The sequence below is a fragment of the Camelina sativa genome, chromosome 14, assembly GCF_000633955.1.
Source record: "Camelina sativa cultivar DH55 chromosome 14, Cs, whole genome shotgun sequence".
Classification (NCBI taxonomy): Eukaryota; Viridiplantae; Streptophyta; class Magnoliopsida; order Brassicales; family Brassicaceae; genus Camelina; species Camelina sativa.
In genome coordinates, this window is record NC_025698.1 from 2,917,840 (window position 1) to 2,935,106 (window position 17,267).

General features: G+C 36.9%; 4 protein-coding genes across 4 annotated transcripts; 2 read left to right on the forward strand and 2 right to left on the reverse strand.

Moving 5' to 3' along the window:
* LOC104739262 lies at positions 2,090 to 2,947 on the reverse strand. Its single transcript, XM_010459556.2, has one exon. It carries the CDS (start codon positions 2,862 to 2,864, stop codon positions 2,349 to 2,351), a length of 516 nt encoding a protein of 171 aa, XP_010457858.1. The 5' UTR covers positions 2,865 to 2,947; the 3' UTR covers positions 2,090 to 2,348.
* On the forward strand, positions 9,795 to 11,466 carry LOC104739263 (GDSL esterase/lipase At1g06990-like). Its single transcript, XM_010459557.2, has 3 exons — positions 9,795 to 10,424; positions 10,542 to 10,803; positions 11,155 to 11,466. Exons 1-3 carry the CDS (start codon positions 9,795 to 9,797, stop codon positions 11,343 to 11,345), a joined length of 1,083 nt encoding a protein of 360 aa, XP_010457859.1. The 3' UTR covers positions 11,346 to 11,466.
* On the reverse strand, positions 11,587 to 13,868 carry LOC104739264 (exocyst complex component EXO70B1-like). Its single transcript, XM_010459558.2, has 2 exons — positions 13,119 to 13,868; positions 11,587 to 13,025 (listed from the first exon to the last, which is right to left on the reverse strand). The coding sequence occupies exons 1-2, from the start codon at positions 13,617 to 13,619 to the stop codon at positions 11,718 to 11,720; spliced, it is 1,809 nt and encodes a 602-aa protein (XP_010457860.1). The 5' UTR covers positions 13,620 to 13,868; the 3' UTR covers positions 11,587 to 11,717.
* On the forward strand, positions 14,565 to 16,823 carry LOC104739265 (laccase-3-like). The gene is made up of 5 exons (XM_010459559.1): positions 14,565 to 14,692; positions 14,779 to 14,930; positions 15,023 to 15,267; positions 15,351 to 16,424; positions 16,531 to 16,823. Exons 1-5 carry the CDS (start codon positions 14,579 to 14,581, stop codon positions 16,659 to 16,661), a joined length of 1,716 nt encoding a protein of 571 aa, XP_010457861.1. The 5' UTR covers positions 14,565 to 14,578; the 3' UTR covers positions 16,662 to 16,823.

The following is a 17,267-nucleotide window of genomic DNA, read 5'->3' on the forward strand; positions in this document are numbered from 1 at the left end:
TTTTCCATTTTTAATTGGATGGAGAAACAACAAATATTTCATGAATGGAGGAAAGCCACAATTTAGGTAGCAGTTACAGAATATACGCTACACGAAAATGTTAGTACTGTACTACTGTATGACATGCTTAATATTACATGTAAAAAAAAAAAAAGGAAATATGCTTTGAATAAAAAAAGCTAGTCCCATACACAAACAATTAGCCACCCATAGCTATCAACAAAACGACTAGTCGTCAAATCAAATAATCAATCATGACAAATGTCAGTATCATCTAACTACTCTGAAAATGTTAATCAATTTGTCTGTTGTACACTTGTACTCGCATAACCTAATTCATACTTTTTTCAGTTTCTTGTATAAATCATAAATCTCATAAAATATATCTGATTGAGAGATGTGCTTTTAATATGAGACCCCAGAGTTTATTTCGAGAAATTGAAAGTGGGATCGTTTATTCCCAAGATGTGGGGATCTCAAAGTTGCTATTATGTGGACAGAAGCAACGGACGTGTCATGCTTTGACGTGAGAGATTAGTACGTAGCGTCAGATGATTGTGAAAACGAGTGGGTCACTCTCCGATATTCATATTTACAGGCACTACGCTAAGTTTTTTTTCTGCGGTAGATACTAGATACAGCAGATCAGTATAATAACCAACAAATAACATAGTATTGAACTATTGATGATTGTGTTAGAGGAATAAGAAGAGAAATCTACATCATTATCAATATTAATTTCGCTTAAGAACTTATAGCTAGCGAAAGAATTCAAAATTTTGATATATGAATATTTACGTACGTAAAATTGGAAGCATTAATTGCTCAGGCGTATGGAGAAGATGGGCTGTTTGGACCAAACAAAGTAATGCATAGTTGCATACACATTATATTATACTTTTTTTTTTTTTGTGCAAACACACATTATATTATACAAAACAAAAATATTACTAGTAAAAATCGTCGACCATAGAGGAGGGGAATCAAATAGAAGAAAATAGAAAGAGTGATAAAAAAACCAAAAAAAAAATGAATGTCTATTAGAGATGGGGCATAGAAGAGGGAATCCATGTGAAGGCAGCTGATTCAGATGGGCGCGCCAGCTTTCATTTTATCTTTTTTTTTTGGGTCATTTATCTTTAAATGTTTTAATAATAAGAAGAATCATAATGTAGCCTTGCGTCCTGATATTTTATTGCAATCATTTCAATTTTTTTTATAAATATCTTAACTTGTAGTTGTAGACATCTCCAACCTTTTTGTCCAATAACAAAATTATGAACTTCTTTATATTTTAAATTTCCAGCTGATCATAATTTCATCAAACATATAAATTTAATCTAACTAGTAACAGTGAAGTAGTTTTTTTAACTCTTATAAATCTTTTTAGGTTTGAATTTGTGAAAAATTTTGCAACGAATAACAACCACCGTACGTACCTGACATGTTTAGACGAATCGAATCTTAGAATCTTTAATGAGTGTTAAAAAAAATTGTTAACTCATTTATATATAATGTTTAAAGTATCGGTAGCTAAGAGTTGAGAAACAAATCTCTACGCGATAAAATTTTCAATTCATTCTACATGAGAAGATAAAACTGATCATCAATTTACTTCTTTTTAACAAATATTTACAATCATTGATTAGTTTTCATATCCCCTATATGGTTTACATTATAAGTTGTTTTTATTTTACATTATGATTAATGTTTATATTTAGAACGTATGGCTTTTGTAGAAAAAACAAATTCAGTTTCAAAGGCTTTTCGATTGGTCCACTTACATGTGAAAACCTGCACACTAAACTATAATTATTAATTATTATTTCATAACTACCCAATTTATATAATTAAGTCTAATCATTCAAAGTGGTATTTCCGTTAAACACACATTTTATCATAATCATTGATCATAATTTCATTGATGCTCTTTTAGTCTATCATTGGATCACCACACACTTCAATCCCATTTTTTTAAGTTTTTTTAACCGTTCGCGTTCTTCCATATTATTCCATGTAAATAGTGTTAACATGTCCAAAAGAAATTTAACACATCAAATTTTGGCCATAGTTGAATTTATATGTGCAATTTGCTTGTGATTAATGACTGATTATCAGAAATCATTCTCAGGTGACTCAAAATTACAACAACATAATTTCAAACACAGATCCTATCCACATTATATAATTTTTTTTCGTGAAACTTTCCTCAAAAAAAAAAAAAAAAAAAAANAAAAAAAAGAGATTAAAAAGAAAATAATCTCTCGAAACATAAGAAGAATTAATCCGGCTTCCGGACAAAAAAACCACCATTAGCTAGAGAGGTAAAGGGAAGAGCCGAAGAGGAATTAATTAAGATCCTCGGTGATACTGTCGAGATGAGGCCGCCACGTGGATACTGACGCCGATCTGCTGTGTCGCCGGCGATGACGGTGTTCTTTACCATCCGAGGCCGACGACACAACTTCTTCTAAGTACTTCTCACACAACTTCACGCATTCAGAATCATCACCTTTAACAACGTCGCCAGTGGCGGCATCGGCTTTAGGGTTTTCGAGAGTCTTTTTACGGCGAGGAGCGTCCTTTCTCCGCCTTTTCTTCTCCGGCAAGGAAGCGTCAGGGATAAGAAAATAGATGCTCCCTCGCTTGAGCTCAGATTCAGGGGACAAGATCAAGATTTTGCGGACAACTCCTTGAGAACATGGTTTGCTTAGGACATGGTTTGGGTTTGCTTGGAGGATCTCTCCGGCGGTTATTGACCGTGTGATCTCCTCAACGTAGCCGTTTAGATGAACGATCCTGATCAAATCTAGTGCTCCACATGGAAGAACACAAGCCAGACAACACCTTAAGCTGTTTCCCATCTCTCTCTCTCCCCCTTTTTTTCTTTCTTTGTTTTGTGTATTTATTATGTATTGATAGTAATATCAGATTTATGGGGAAGAACAAGTTGGAGAAGACGAGGTTATATAGGAGCCAACACTTCACGTAACACCGAAGCGGGCTTGACCATACGTCTTACGGACCGTTAAATGACTGAAATGCCCTCTTGTCTTCTCGTTATTAACTTGATTCCACCCTCATAAATCAGTACCTAAGTAAAAGTTATTTTTATTTTATGCTACATTATTCAAATTCCTATCTCACCAATTGTCCCTTAAAAGTTAAATTAAACTATCTTAAACCCATGTCTTGAAAATATACTACTTCACGAGCCAAAAAACTCGAAACGTAAATACTCCAAATCAATACCAAGAATAGGAAAATCGGTATATTCATACTCCAGCTAAGAGGGTATGTTGAATTCATACACCAACTATGACACTGAACAAATCCATACATTAACTTAGTTAAAATTCAAATTCGCTGCATCAACTTGAGAAACTGTGTATAAACATACACAGGCTGTAACAGTGTTAAGAAACCGTTAGCGGCTGCTTACGTGGAAGCCACGTAAGAAACGACGCCGTTTTGGTGAGACGAAAGAGAGTGATTCTTTTCGTCAAAATGACGTCGTTTCTATCTTCTTCTTCCTTTTTTCTTATTTTTCCGACTCGGGTTTAGGTTTTGTGTTCGCGATTTGGGGTTTCTCAAAATTTCTCTCAATCGATCAAGATGTCTTCATCCTCAGCTTCTTCTCATGGTGATGATAGAGATGGTGCTCATAGTGATGATAGAGATGGTGCTCATAGTGATAGAGATGGTTCTGTTGGCGATGATAGAGATGGTGCTCATAGTGATAGAGATGGTTCTCATGGTGATGATAGAGATGCTCGTAGGGTATTTGTTGACATGGAAGATCGAGTGGAGGGGAACTTAGCAGGTTTTGTTATCATGCTGAGGATACTCCTCCTAACTCAGATTGCGAGGACGTTGAAAGAAGATATATGAGGTGCAAAAAAGGTAGTGGAGAAATAAAATTAGAGCAAGTCTTTGATAGTATAGGTGAGTTTAAAGAAGCTGTGGTTGACTATGCTCTTAAGAATGGAGAGAATATAAAGTTTACAAGATGGGGTTCAGAGAAGAGTGAAGTAAGGTGTTCCATTGGAGGGAATTGCAAATTCAAGATCTACTGCTCCTATGAAGATAAAATTGGAAAGTACATGGTGAAGACATGCAATGATGTCCATGCATGTACAAAGGACGGGTTTAGTAAAGTGATCAAGAGTGGAGTCCTTGCTCAGTTGTTCTTGAATGACATAAGGANCGGCTCTGGGAGTTGTTGGTAGAAGGTGGAAGAAGAAGAAAACTGGTGAAGAACCAAGCCAAGGACAAAGCCAAGAACCAAGCCAAGGACCAAGCCAAGGACTTAGTCAAGCACCAACCCAAGGACCAAGCCATGGAATAGAATGAATGAACTGAATAGAAGGAAGTTAGTTTTTTATTTTTGTCCGATGAGATTGAAAGTTTTTGTGGTAATCTCATGGTAGTTTATGGTTGTAGTTCGGTGACTTTCAAGTTTTTGTTGTACTCAAAACATGGCTTCTATTTTTCATCTAATCAAAACTAATTGAAGTTTTATGTTAATCTTAACATAGTTAACAACAAAAACAGTTAACAACTCCATGATTACATGCTTAATCACAACAAAAACACTTAACAACACATTACACAAATATTACATAGTAGACAAAAGCCATAACTAAACCACCACAAACAATCATGTTCTTGAAGCTTCTTAGCTCTTGAATCTCTTTCTCACAAGAACTCACCACACCTTTGAGCTCTACAATATCTTTTTCACATCTTTCTGCGATTTCTTTGATAGCTTCTACCTCATCTAATCCCTTTGCTAAGCTTCCCACTTCTCTTTCTATTTTGTCAACTACACTTTCAACCTCTTCCATCTCCTCAACCATGCTTATGTCGGTCCACTTAAACAAATGATTCAGATTCTAATACAAAAATACACATTATGAGAAGGTTATGAGAACAATTTTCATATGACCAACTATATTGATTACCTCGTCGGATCCATTAGGACAACAATGAAAGAGTCTTCCAGGATTTTTCATTGTGTTTGAAGTTCTCATTACAGAGAATCGACCACATCTACATTTTCGTGGGATTCCTCTTCCAATCACAGTAAATCTATCGCTCACTCCTTCAACAATTAACGGATTCACAGTAAATAATCTTCCTATCAAAATACACAACGAAAAGGAAAATTAAAACATTAGGTTTTCGCACCTGAAGAAGCTGAGGATGAAGACATCTTGATCGATTGAGAGAAATTTTGAGAAACCCCAAATCGCGAACACAAAACCTAAACCCGAGTCGGGAAAATAAGAAAAAAGGAAGAAGAAGATAGAAACGACGTCGTTTTGACGAAAAGAATCACTCTCTTTCGTCTCACCAAAACGGCGTTCTTTCTTACGTGGCTTCCACGTAAGCAGCCGCTAACGGTTTCTTAACACCGTTACGGCATGTGTATGTTTATACACAGTTTCTCAAGTTGATGCAGCGAATTTGAATTTGAACTAAGTTAATGTATGGATTTGTTCAGTATCATAATTGGTGTATGAATTCAACATACTCCTTAGCTGGGGTATGAATATACCGATTTTCCACCAAGAATACTAGTAAAATTACAAAAGGAATCAAAATATCACGAAAATACATAATACGTTATGCACCAAATGATCTATCACTATCACATTCACATGTGATTTTTGTTAACTCTCTGCAGTTCAGTACGTAGTCTAAGATCTCTGAGCTGAATCTCTCTCTGATAAAGATTAATACTATAGTAAATCAAGCAACGATTTTTAAAAATGTCGAAATTAGTCGAGTAGAGATATTCTAACGCTATGTGACAAATTTTGAAGGGAAAAAACAAAACTTTTTTTTGTTTTCTTTATCGAATAGAACCAAATCTTGAAACTAGGAGCGTGTTGGGATTAGATAAACTACTCGTAATTAATAGTGTGAAGCAATGACTAAAAACTTGGAAACTGAAAAAGGATTATCTATTTAAAATTTCAAGCGTTACTGTACACTACGGATACTTAAGTAGGATTTGATGATATCAATGTTGGAAGTAACAATACATTAACTTTTATTCAAAGAAGTTTCTTTGTTAATATATTCATAACTACATTTTCTCGTTGTCTGTGCTCAAGCTACTTCACTTTTGGAGATATCTATATATAGTGTTAATGGCTTAATGCTGATATATCCCATAAAGTTAGAAAATAATAGTACAGAGAATAATTAGAACTCATTATTATTGTTTACTAGCCGTGAATGTTTAAATGTGTCATTTTTTTCTTTCAAAATTATCTGTTGTTTAGTTTTTTTTTTTTGAAGAAGAAGGGTTTAACTATTGTTATCTTAGGCGTTAATTTACAAAAAGCATGCAAGAACTATGCCCTTTAAAATAGTGTATAGTAATTTGCAAGATCTATTATCTATGACATTTATGGAATATTTCGTATCATACTACTCGCCAAAAAATAGTGGTGCAATTTAATAAAAAGCTACATAATTTAGAAAACTCAATTGGTCGCCATTTGAACAACTGCATGCGGTACGGATCAACACACGTTAGTTACACACCCATATTAATTACGGTGGTTCAAGAACCAACCCGCATGAACAATATTTTTAGAAAAAAAAAATCCAAAAAAGTATGCGATTATGAATTTTATCGCAAAAAAAAAACAAAATCAATCAATACAATCATTTAATACATAAGTTTACTTACAATTTTACAATATTGAGGCATCGGTTGAACGACGTTTACGTTAATAAAAGAAGAAAACTGATTTAAAAAAAAATTAAAGTTTCCTGAAAGAAAAACAGCTGTCATCAAGAACAAAACAATAGTAGTATTATGTAGACATTATTATGAATGTATTTGTCCTTTAAAATATACTACACATTATTCGCTTAATTATATCGATATATTCGTTTACGCCAATATTCAAATGAGTTAAACCATAATAGCACTGTCAAATGTAGGAACCATTTAAGTATGTTTATTTGTAGTAGTAGTAGTACTTAAAATTAAATTATTGTGTTGCTTTTAAGGCGTTCTGTTAATGACGATTCTCGCATACTAATTTAAAGTCAATACCGTACGTACGTTATGTACTTAACTAAGATATCTACAACTTGCCGGGCTATATAGATTATATGCAGTTGAAGACCCGTTGGTCTCGGGGTTTAATGAGCAATTAAGCTTACTTGATTAAGCAAGAGAAGGGGATCAGGGGACAAGTAATCCGCAGGACCACATCAATAGTTATATATATTTTTACATTTGAATAAAAGAATTACTTGAATAACTTTCGTACGAGCTAGTACGTAAACCAAAACTGATTATTTACTGGTTTCGAAAAAAAGAGGAGTTCACTCAGTCACTCTTTAAGTTCTAAGTTAGGATATTTATGTAAAATAATTAGGTTCTCACAATGCATTCACTTGCTTTACATTCAAACTTGATAAGGCTCCTTTTAACTCATGATTGAGACATTTATACGAAAACCAACAAAATTTTGGTTGTAACCACTAACCAGTACTTATATAATCTTTGAACGTCAACTATATATAATATCATCTCTAATGTATATCTCTATTTTTTCCTCTAAAACAGAGTAATTCAAAAATAAAGCATTGTTTTGCTCCAATGTATTACTCTATTTTCAATTCTAAAATAGAGTTAGTGTAAAAAATAGAGGTGCTCTATATATAGAGCAATCCTATCATTTTCTCTATTTTAAAGTAAAATATAGAGTAGGATTGAAGCAAATGTTGATCTATAATAGAGATTTTGACTCTAAAATAAAGTGGGGTTGAAGATACCTTAAGGGATAATTAAATGGAACATGTCACTTTACTTGTGCAATTTAGCTTTAAAATAATGAAGACACGTTATATATTGTGATTGCCTATATTATTTCAACTGAACTTTGTCACTCTTTCAATCGAATTATATGAGTATCCGTTTAGCAATGAATTGGTTACATTCAATTTTGGCACAACAATGTAAGTATGTAACTCGTTTTTTAAAGTTTTTTCTATAACATATATCTTCTCAGAAAACAAAACCAAAATATTAGAATAAACATAATTAGCTATATCAACAATACGAGGACATATTAATTGAACAAAAAAATCTGGTGGCAGAAAACTAATCTTAGAAACGAATTAACGACATGAAAGAAGAACCTTCGTCGTACGGAGGTTTCAGGCACCGACGACGTACGATAGGCGCACGAAACATATTTAATGGGAGATTAATAAATTTCGTAATTAATAATACTAGCTATGTCTAATCAAAGAGTGGCGAATTAACTTAATTAAAACATATATGAGAGAGATTATGGCCGTGTGTGCGGCACAATGTGTTAAAGACTAAATCTTTCTTACGGATCTTTAAATAGGTTTACGTACTGGGATCATAATTGAAGAACGTGAGGCAAACCTGTCTTGTTCCACAAATTCACAACTTCCACGGTGGATCTTTAACCACTTATAATAAAGGTTGTAGACTTGTAGTGTTTAAATTGATTTAAGCATTTGTCAAAAATTTCCGCTTTTCTCAATTATCGAATACGTTATTCTTGTCTTTTTACGCATTTCTAATAATCAATCATAACTCAGATTGCAGTTAAACGATTTGAACCATATTTCTTAATTTTCAGGATGAATCACTTGATCAATAGTGATGGATGCATCATGAATTGGTTGTGAATATATATATGGGTTAACATCTTCGAAAATATTTCAATGTTTTGGTTAACTTTTATAATAAAACACGTCTATGGAATGATATGGTGTTATAGGGGGGACGTACCTGATCGAATAAAGACAAACCAATCCAATAATTAAAAGCTTTGGCATAGATATTGGAGATATCTCCAGCCTAGAACACACGTTTGTTTAGATTTACCCTCGTGTGCAATATCTCTTTTCTTTCTGTTTTAGACCGTAAATAAATTCCGTAATCTTAATTTGGATATCATGCTGCACGAACTTCTATTAATCCAAAATCGTTGCCGTGTTAGTTCTTTGTAGAATCCACTTTTTAAAGAGATACTACCAAGATATCAACATTAACAACCACAATATATTATTGGTATATAATTTTTTGCATGATCTCGTGGGTTTCCTAGTACGTATATTTTAACGTTTTAGAGGATATGTGCATGTCTTCGTTTGGTCGTTAGGTTTACTATTGACCATTTATCGACTCTCATTATCGACCATATAAATTTTGTTGTGATCAAGTAACTCCATTTTATAACTATTTTTATCTCGCTGAATGTAAGATTTTTTTTTTTTTCGGTGCTGTGTAGTGGTTATCACTGAATGTAAGATGCATGCCTTTAATTTTCGTAGATGAGTTCGGACTTCGGACAACGGGACAAGTGAATGAGTGATCATAATTCATAATGAGAAGTTAATATAGTCAGTCTGATGAACTCGAAAAGAGATCTAGAGTGGGTTAGAAAGTTAAATTGAGATACATATTGTGACCAGATGAAGCATATTTGACTCTTTTTTTCTTTGGCATTACTCTCATGGAACAAGCGTAAATGCTAAGTGGAGAGGTTAAACTACTATAACAACTCTCATACTCAAAATTCCGGCGTCAGCAAATGACTACCAAGTCCAACAGTCTTTTATGGGCTCTCTAAGAAGCCCATTTTTATTGGCCCCTGTAATAAGTTCTTCGATCGCTAGGAGTTTTTGACCAAAAAGTCAACAATTCAACGTCATATATAGTAGACTCCATAAACAGAAGGTCCTATAAAGTGGCAAAAATTTAAGAGAGAAGAAGAGACAAGATGTTGATCCATGTTATTATATTCATGATCATAACCACGATCCTAGAATCGACGTCATGTCATACAAATGTAAACGTGGCCAACAATATTAACGTATCATTGATCCCGGCGATACTTGTCTTCGGCGATTCCACAATAGACACTGGCAACAACAACTACATCAAAACAATCATCCGGGCTAATTTCCCTCCTTACGGCTGCAATTTCCCCGGCCATAACGCTACCGGAAGATTCTCCAACGGTAAACTCATACCAGACTTTATAGCATCTCTTTTGGGAATCAAAGACACCGTTCCTCCTTTCCTCGACCCCCATTTGTCAGATTCCGATATCCTCACCGGAGTGTGCTTTGCTTCTGCTGGTTCCGGTTACGACACCCTCACAGATCGAGTAACTTCAACTCTATCCGTCTCTAAACAGGCGAATATGCTCAGAAGCTACGTGGAGTGGCTGAGTCAGATCGTCGGGAAAGAGAAAGCGGCCACGATAGTCAGCGAGGCTCTGGTGATTGTAAGCTCAGGAACTAACGATTTTGATCTAAATCTCTACGACACTCCTTCTCCTCGTCACAAGCTCGGCGTTGATGGCTATCAAAGTTTCATTCTCTCCAGTGTACACAACTTCGTTCAAGTAAATAACAATTTCTATCATCTTTATTATCCAAGTTACTTTTTGTTTACGTATACGAAATTTGATTCAATATTTTTTTGGTTATGTGGATGTGTATATATAATTAATTATATAAAGGAACTATATGACATTGGGTGCCGTAGAATAATGGTGTTGGGACTACCGCCGGTAGGGTGTTTACCGATTCAAATGACGATGGCTATGCAAAAACAGAACAAGAGAAAATGCATCGACAAACAAAACTCAGATTCACAGGAGTTTAACCAGAAGCTTAACAATTCCCTAACAGATATGCAATCCAATCTCACCGGCAGTGTCATCTTTTACGGAGATATCTACGGAACATTGTTTGACATGGCCACTAATCCCCAGAGATACGGTAACGCTACGTTTCCTTTCATCCCATGCACATTACGTTTCGCACTAAATCTAGCTCTCCTAGCGTTTTTATCAATTGCACATTTATCTTAAAAATTTGCCATTCGACAGCCTTTTTCTAATTGTATAATATTTTATAAATATACATATGATGTCTAAATAAGATATTTTACATGTAACAGTATTAGATAAAATGCAAAATAAGAAAAACAATCAAACTCAAACCATAGTCAATCTTTCATCCAATATCAAGTACGCGTAAATTATTTTTAAAAACTTTAAATCAATACGAATGTAATTAATATTTCATTTTATTACAAAGTAGTATAAAGTGACTGATATAAAGGGACAGGAATAAAGGAAACGACGAGAGGATGCTGCGGGACTGGAGAGATGGAGCTATCGTACTTGTGCAATGCTTTAACACGGACTTGTCCTGACCCTAACCAGTTCCTTTTCTGGGACGACATTCATCCTTCCCAAGCTGCTTACATAGTCGTCAGTCTCAGTCTTGTTGAACAAATTCTCCACGTACTCTCTTGATTTTCATTTTTGCTTCCATATGTTAATTTGTACTAAGGAGGTTAATCAATCTATATTTCCCTCTTGCTTCATATTAATCTTAACGTGTTTGCATAAGCTAGTCCTTACATGTCCTTTTTTATACTACCTACTGTGTTACTTGTAACTCTATAGCACAATTCATGTGAGACGTGGCTTTGGCTTTCGTTTGGTACCCCTCTAGAATTCATCTTCATGGAAATATTCAAATAAAAAAAGAAAATTGCAAACACTTACAATAGACCTACATCCATGAATATTATTCACTCAAGGAAAAAAAAAAACAGAATGATTCACAATTTTACAGATTTGTGGATAAAGAACAACCGTTTCTTTCTTGTATATTAAATTTAATCAACTTGAGCTTTCCTTGAACAACCGTTTAATCATCATCTCCAAATCTTCAACAGTATAAGCAATAAACGGCTCTCCACGCCTCCCATTAATCTCTGGCGACTCCTTCAATTTTCTGATGAAACTCGAGTACGCCGGAGACACAATTCCGTTAACGGAGCTTCTTAACTCTTCCCTCAATTGCCCATCAGTTACAACCCATTGAGATTGGATCTTACACACCTCATCGAACTGGGCTTTGAACAATCTAAGGTTCTCTACTAACTTTGGATACGGAGCCTCGGTCCTAAGGAATCCCACCACTTGGTTCCACGAGCTCCTTCGGTAATTAGAATGGTACTGCCTCAGTTTCGCCGTCTGCTTCACAATCCAATCTTCTCCTAGGATCGAACCGAGCTCGTTATCAGTCACCTTATCAAGAATATACTTGCCATTGTTCATCATGAACAAGAAGCACAAAGACGGATCACGGTAAGTTCTTTTCTTGCCTTCCAAGTTACTCTCCAACAACTCCAAAACCCATCTGAGTTGCACAGACAAAGCACTCGCATCTGGTCCTGCTTCGTTCCCAGTCTGTTCAAGGATCTGCTCCAACGACTGCCGCGATTTACACGCAGCACGCAGATAATTCATCACGTACCGTGTAATAGGGTGAATCCCACCGCCAGGAAACGCGGTTTTGGGAGGGTCACGACGGATCAAGTTCTCGAGCTCCATAAATATCCCTCTAATCGCTTCCCCTAAACGTTTATGAATCGCGACCGCCTCATGCCTTAGAGGCAAACAGTATCTATCTGAGAATAACGTTTCCATCTTAGGAATTAGGTCTTGCATCGTTTCGTATAAGTCCATAACCTTAAACAAACGTTCAGGCAAACGGCTCCCTAAAGCGATCGCGTCTGCGAAATTCAGAAGCTGTGTGGTCGTTCCACGACAAACTTCCATGAAAGAGAGATCAGTTACAGAGGAAACAGAGAGATCAGAGAAAACGCGGTCGCAGAGAAGACGCTCGCTAGGGAAGAAAACGCGGAAGACCAAAGTAACAGCTTTGATCCAACGGTCGATTTCGTCTTCAAGATCTTGCCATGGAGTCTCTTGAACTTGCTCCATACTTAGTCCTCTGAGATGCAGCCTCGACAAACTCTCCTCTAGAAACTCTCTCCGTCGACTGCTGTACACTCTTGAACACTCTTTCCCAAATCCACCAGCGACCATCCTCACAGCGATCGCGTTTAGATCGCCAATAACGCTAGATTGTAACGCCTCAATCACTATTTTGTAATCGGTCACCGGACGGGCTATTATTACCTATTTCAGTATGAAATCAAAATTGTAAACCGGTTTGTCTAATTCTAATTCCAAACTATGCAAATCAAATTAAATTGGAAATTACTTAATTACCCCGTAGCTTGTGACGTTGTCTTCTTCTTCGCCGGAGAAGTCATCGTCGTCCGAGTCAAACGAGTCAGGGGCACGGTCCACTACATAACCAAACTCTTCCTGAAGCCTAAACATCACTTGTTGAATCAAATCATCGGCACGGGAGAGACAGACGGCGACGGATTTATCACCGGCCATGGATCTCAAGTCTCCGGCAATCGCAATTAGCTCGTCAACAGAGTCGAGGAAGGTGCGCGAGTCAACGGGATCGGACCAGATGGGGCGATCCTCGACGATGTAGCCAGAGATCTGTCTCTCTAAGGAGTTAAGTGATCGGTCAAGGTTATGAAGGTTTGCGCCGCCGCGGGAATGGGTGGGTCGAGGGTCACCGCCGCGGTTTCCGGAAGCGCCATAGCCAGAGAGAATCTGTAAAATATCTCCGGCGGCGCTTGGATCCTTGCCGAGGGCTCTGGCGATGTCTCTGGCGGCGGCGTAAAGATTCTCGTCACCGGCTTGAGCCATGGGAATTAATAAATATTTAGGGGGAAATTATGGAATTGGGTGAATAGAGACGAAACAACACATAGAAGACGAAGAAGACTATAATAATATGGACAAGTCTTCGGAACTACCATGTCTGACGACTTAGACGCGGGAACCATGTCTGACTTAGTTGTGTGTTTTCTCCTGTTTGTATTTTAATGGAATCTGTGTATTTTTCATATTGCCACAACCACGACTTTGTCTTCGTTTCTATTTTTTTTTTCTTCTGTCTTGTTTGGTGTTTCCAGAACGTGAACGCTTTTTACCGACCGCCGTTATGCGTTCTGCGTTTGTTCAATACCCCCAAATGGTCTAAATTTTAGAATCGTGGGAATTGGGTTATGGGCTAATGACTGTCGAGATCAACTTTCAGAGTTGGGTCCAACGGACATATCTGTTAATTTGGGATCGAGAAGTTTCGTTATAGGTTGAGGAGAGGCCCAATCTTTTTTTAATTATTCATTGAATAAGGATTTGATACTGTAATTAAATAAATGTTGTTAAGAAAATGTAAAATATAACATCTATAAACACTAGAAAATTAAAATCACGTCTAAGAAAACCTAATAAGTTTAAAAATCACATTAGAAATAAAATTTTAACATTTTTAGGTTGATTAAATTACATTACGTGGACATTTCCCAACTCAAAATCCCTTAATAGTAAAGATCAAATGATTAGAGAGAATCATAATACCTAATTAATTAGTCTAGTGGTTGCACCAAATCAACTTTGTTGCTCGTGCTGACTTTACTAGTTCCACATTCTATTTTCAAATTTATTTTGTATTTAACAGAAATTGTCCACTAACTAACAAACTCACACAAAGCTCTGTTACTTACCCCTTTAGTCCCAGTGTGTGTGTATTAGTGTATATATATATATCTCTCATTCCCTTTCCTCTGGACTCAAAAACCAGAGAGCTTCAACACTACGATATGAAGTCTCAGACTCCAACAAATCTCGGACGAGTCTCTATCATTTTAGTTCTTGCTTGTTGCACTTTTCTTGCTTCCCTCACTTCAGCTGAAGTTCACGTCCGTGAATTCGTGGTAAGTTGAGTCAAGCTTCCTTCATTTGATTAATATCTCTTTCAAATGTTTTAATCACATCCATGGTTTGAATCAACGTTACCTAGATCGAGGCAAAACCAGTGAAGAGGCTGTGCAGAACTCACCAGACCATCACCGTGAATGGTCAGTTCCCCGGTCCAACACTCGAGGTAAGAAACGGTGACTCGCTAGCCATCACGGTCATCAATAGAGCTCGTTACAACATCAGTCTCCACTGGTAAAAAAAAAAGATTCAATCAGCTTTATTTGGTAGATAACTTGTCATTCAAGAAACAAACATTTTGATATATGCTCTGTTTTGGGGGACAGGCATGGAATCCGACAGCTGCGAAACCCGTGGGCTGATGGACCAGAGTACATAACTCAATGTCCAATCCAGCCGGGACAAAGCTATACATACAGAATCAAGATCGAAGACCAAGAAGGTACACTTTGGTGGCACGCTCATAGCCATTGGCTTCGAGCTACCGTCTATGGAGCTCTAATCATTTACCCTCGTCTCGGTTCTCCTTACCCTTTCTCAATGCCTAAACGTGACATCCCAATTATTCTCGGTAATTTCATGAAAACTTTATATATACATATACAAGTTTAAATTTATGAATAAGTATATTTAATTAGTATTTGAAGAGAACAGGGGAGTGGTGGGATAGAAACCCTATGGATGTTCTGAGGTTAGCCCAATTCACAGGAGCAGCACCAAACGTCTCAGACGCTTACACCATCAATGGCCAACCAGGCGATCTCTACCGCTGCTCTAAGCCCGAGACCGTCCGATTTCCTATTGTCCCTGGCGAGACGGTTCAGCTTCGTCTTATCAACGCCGCCCTGAACCAAGAACTCTTCTTCACTGTTGCCAACCACCAGCTCACTGTGGTCGAGGTAGATTCTGCTTACACTAAGCCTTTCACCACAAACGTTGTCATGCTCGGTCCAGGTCAGACCACAAACGTCCTCATAACCGCTAATCAACGCCCTGGCCGTTATTACATGGCTGCGCGGGCCTACAATAGCGCAAACGCTCCCTTTGACAATACCACCACAACTGCTATTTTGGAATACGTCAACGCACCTAGTGGACGCGGCCAGATCACACCCGTTTTCCCGGTTTTGCCAGGGTTCAATGACACCGCTACTGCAACCGCTTTCGTCAACCGTTTGCGGTACTATAAGAGAGCTCCAGTGCCACTCAAAATCGACGAAAATCTATTTTTCGCAGTTGGGTTGGGACTAATAAACTGCACCAACCAGAACAGTCCGCGATGCCAGGGACCGAACGGAACGCGGTTTGCTGCAAGCATGAACAACGTCTCATTCGTTCTTCCTCGGACTAATTCGGTGATGCAAGCCTATTACCAAGGAATCCCCGGAATTATAACCGCAGATTTCCCGCCGGTTCCTCCTGTTCAATTCGACTACACAGGAAACGTAAGCCGTGGACTTTGGCAACCCGTAAAGGCCACAAAGGCTTACAAGCTTAAGTACAAGGCCAATGTTCAGATTGTGTTGCAGGACACGAGCATTGTCACACCCGAGAACCATCCTATGCATCTTCATGGGTACCAGTTTTATGTTGTCGGGTCGGGTTTTGGGAATTTTGACCCCAAGAGAGATCCGGCTAGCTTCAATCTGTTTGACCCACCGGAGAGGAATACTATTGGAACCCCTCCCGGTGGATGGGTGGCCATCCGATTCGTTGCTGACAATCCAGGTAAATTGATAATGCTTTAATCTTGATCATTAGACGCTCTAAATATATATTAGTCCACTTGTTTTTTTTTTTTTTCTGACAATTCTTTCTAATAAAATCGTTGTAGGAGCTTGGTTTATGCATTGTCACATTGACTCACATCTAGGATGGGGTTTGGCGATGGTTTTCCTAGTCGAAAATGGAGTGGGTCAGCTCCAGTCGGTGCAGCCTCCGCCATTGGATCTCCCAAGATGCTAGATATGGTCGCTCGATTTCTAATTTGATAAAACATATTTCATGTTTGTCTCGTTTTTAGGTTATGTGGGTTTATCTTAATCAGAAAGCTTCTTTCTGCGTGTCTATTGAGAGGAGTAAAATGTGTATATCATTTGAAGTTAATGTACTCGTTCGTCTTTCCCATGTAAACTCTCCATAACGTTCACGTCAGGACCTCAGATCCCAACCCAAAACGATTTGGTAGATACCATGAAATTTTCAAAAGAAAAGGACTAAAAATGAAAAAGAAAACGAAAGTTAAATAATTTGGAAAAGAAAAACAAATGAATACTTTGAAATAGTGACTATATTTACTTATGTGAAAGTGAAATACAGTAAACTATAAATAATATATGATTTATTATTATAAAACATGTTTAAATTTATATTTTAATATTAGGTGCTCCAATATTTAATATTTAATCTTACGAAATTAAATTAAAGCGTATTTTATTGCAGATTTGTTTTTTTAAAAGGTTTTTGGTTAATACTAGTAAATACTATTCTTGGGGACTTTTCTCATAAAAACAAAAAGACCATCTTTTTTTCCTTTTTTCGCTTTGTGACCTTTTTATCTTCTATATAATA

What these genes read in the sequence shown, in the direction of transcription:
- LOC104739262 (XM_010459556.2), bottom strand. Translation starts at nt 2,864, where the DNA reads ATGGGAAACAGCTTAAGGTGTTGTCTGGCTTGTGTTCTTCCATGTGGA.
- LOC104739263 (XM_010459557.2), top strand. Translation starts at nt 9,795, where the DNA reads ATGTTGATCCATGTTATTATATTCATGATCATAACCACGATCCTAGAA. An exon ending in GTGTACACAACTTCGTTCAA is followed by an intron (nt 10,425 to 10,541) that starts GTAAATAACAAT and finishes AATTATATAAAG; the next exon opens with GAACTATATGACATTGGGTG. An exon ending in CACTAATCCCCAGAGATACG is followed by an intron (nt 10,804 to 11,154) that starts GTAACGCTACGT and finishes ATAAAGGGACAG; the next exon opens with GAATAAAGGAAACGACGAGA.
- LOC104739264 (XM_010459558.2), bottom strand. Translation starts at nt 13,619, where the DNA reads ATGGCTCAAGCCGGTGACGAGAATCTTTACGCCGCCGCCAGAGACATC. An exon ending in ACAACGTCACAAGCTACGGG is followed by an intron (nt 13,026 to 13,118) that starts GTAATTAAGTAA and finishes ATACTGAAATAG; the next exon opens with GTAATAATAGCCCGTCCGGT.
- LOC104739265 (XM_010459559.1), top strand. Translation starts at nt 14,579, where the DNA reads ATGAAGTCTCAGACTCCAACAAATCTCGGACGAGTCTCTATCATTTTA. An exon ending in TTCACGTCCGTGAATTCGTG is followed by an intron (nt 14,693 to 14,778) that starts GTAAGTTGAGTC and finishes AACGTTACCTAG; the next exon opens with ATCGAGGCAAAACCAGTGAA. An exon ending in TACAACATCAGTCTCCACTG is followed by an intron (nt 14,931 to 15,022) that starts GTAAAAAAAAAA and finishes TTTGGGGGACAG; the next exon opens with GCATGGAATCCGACAGCTGC.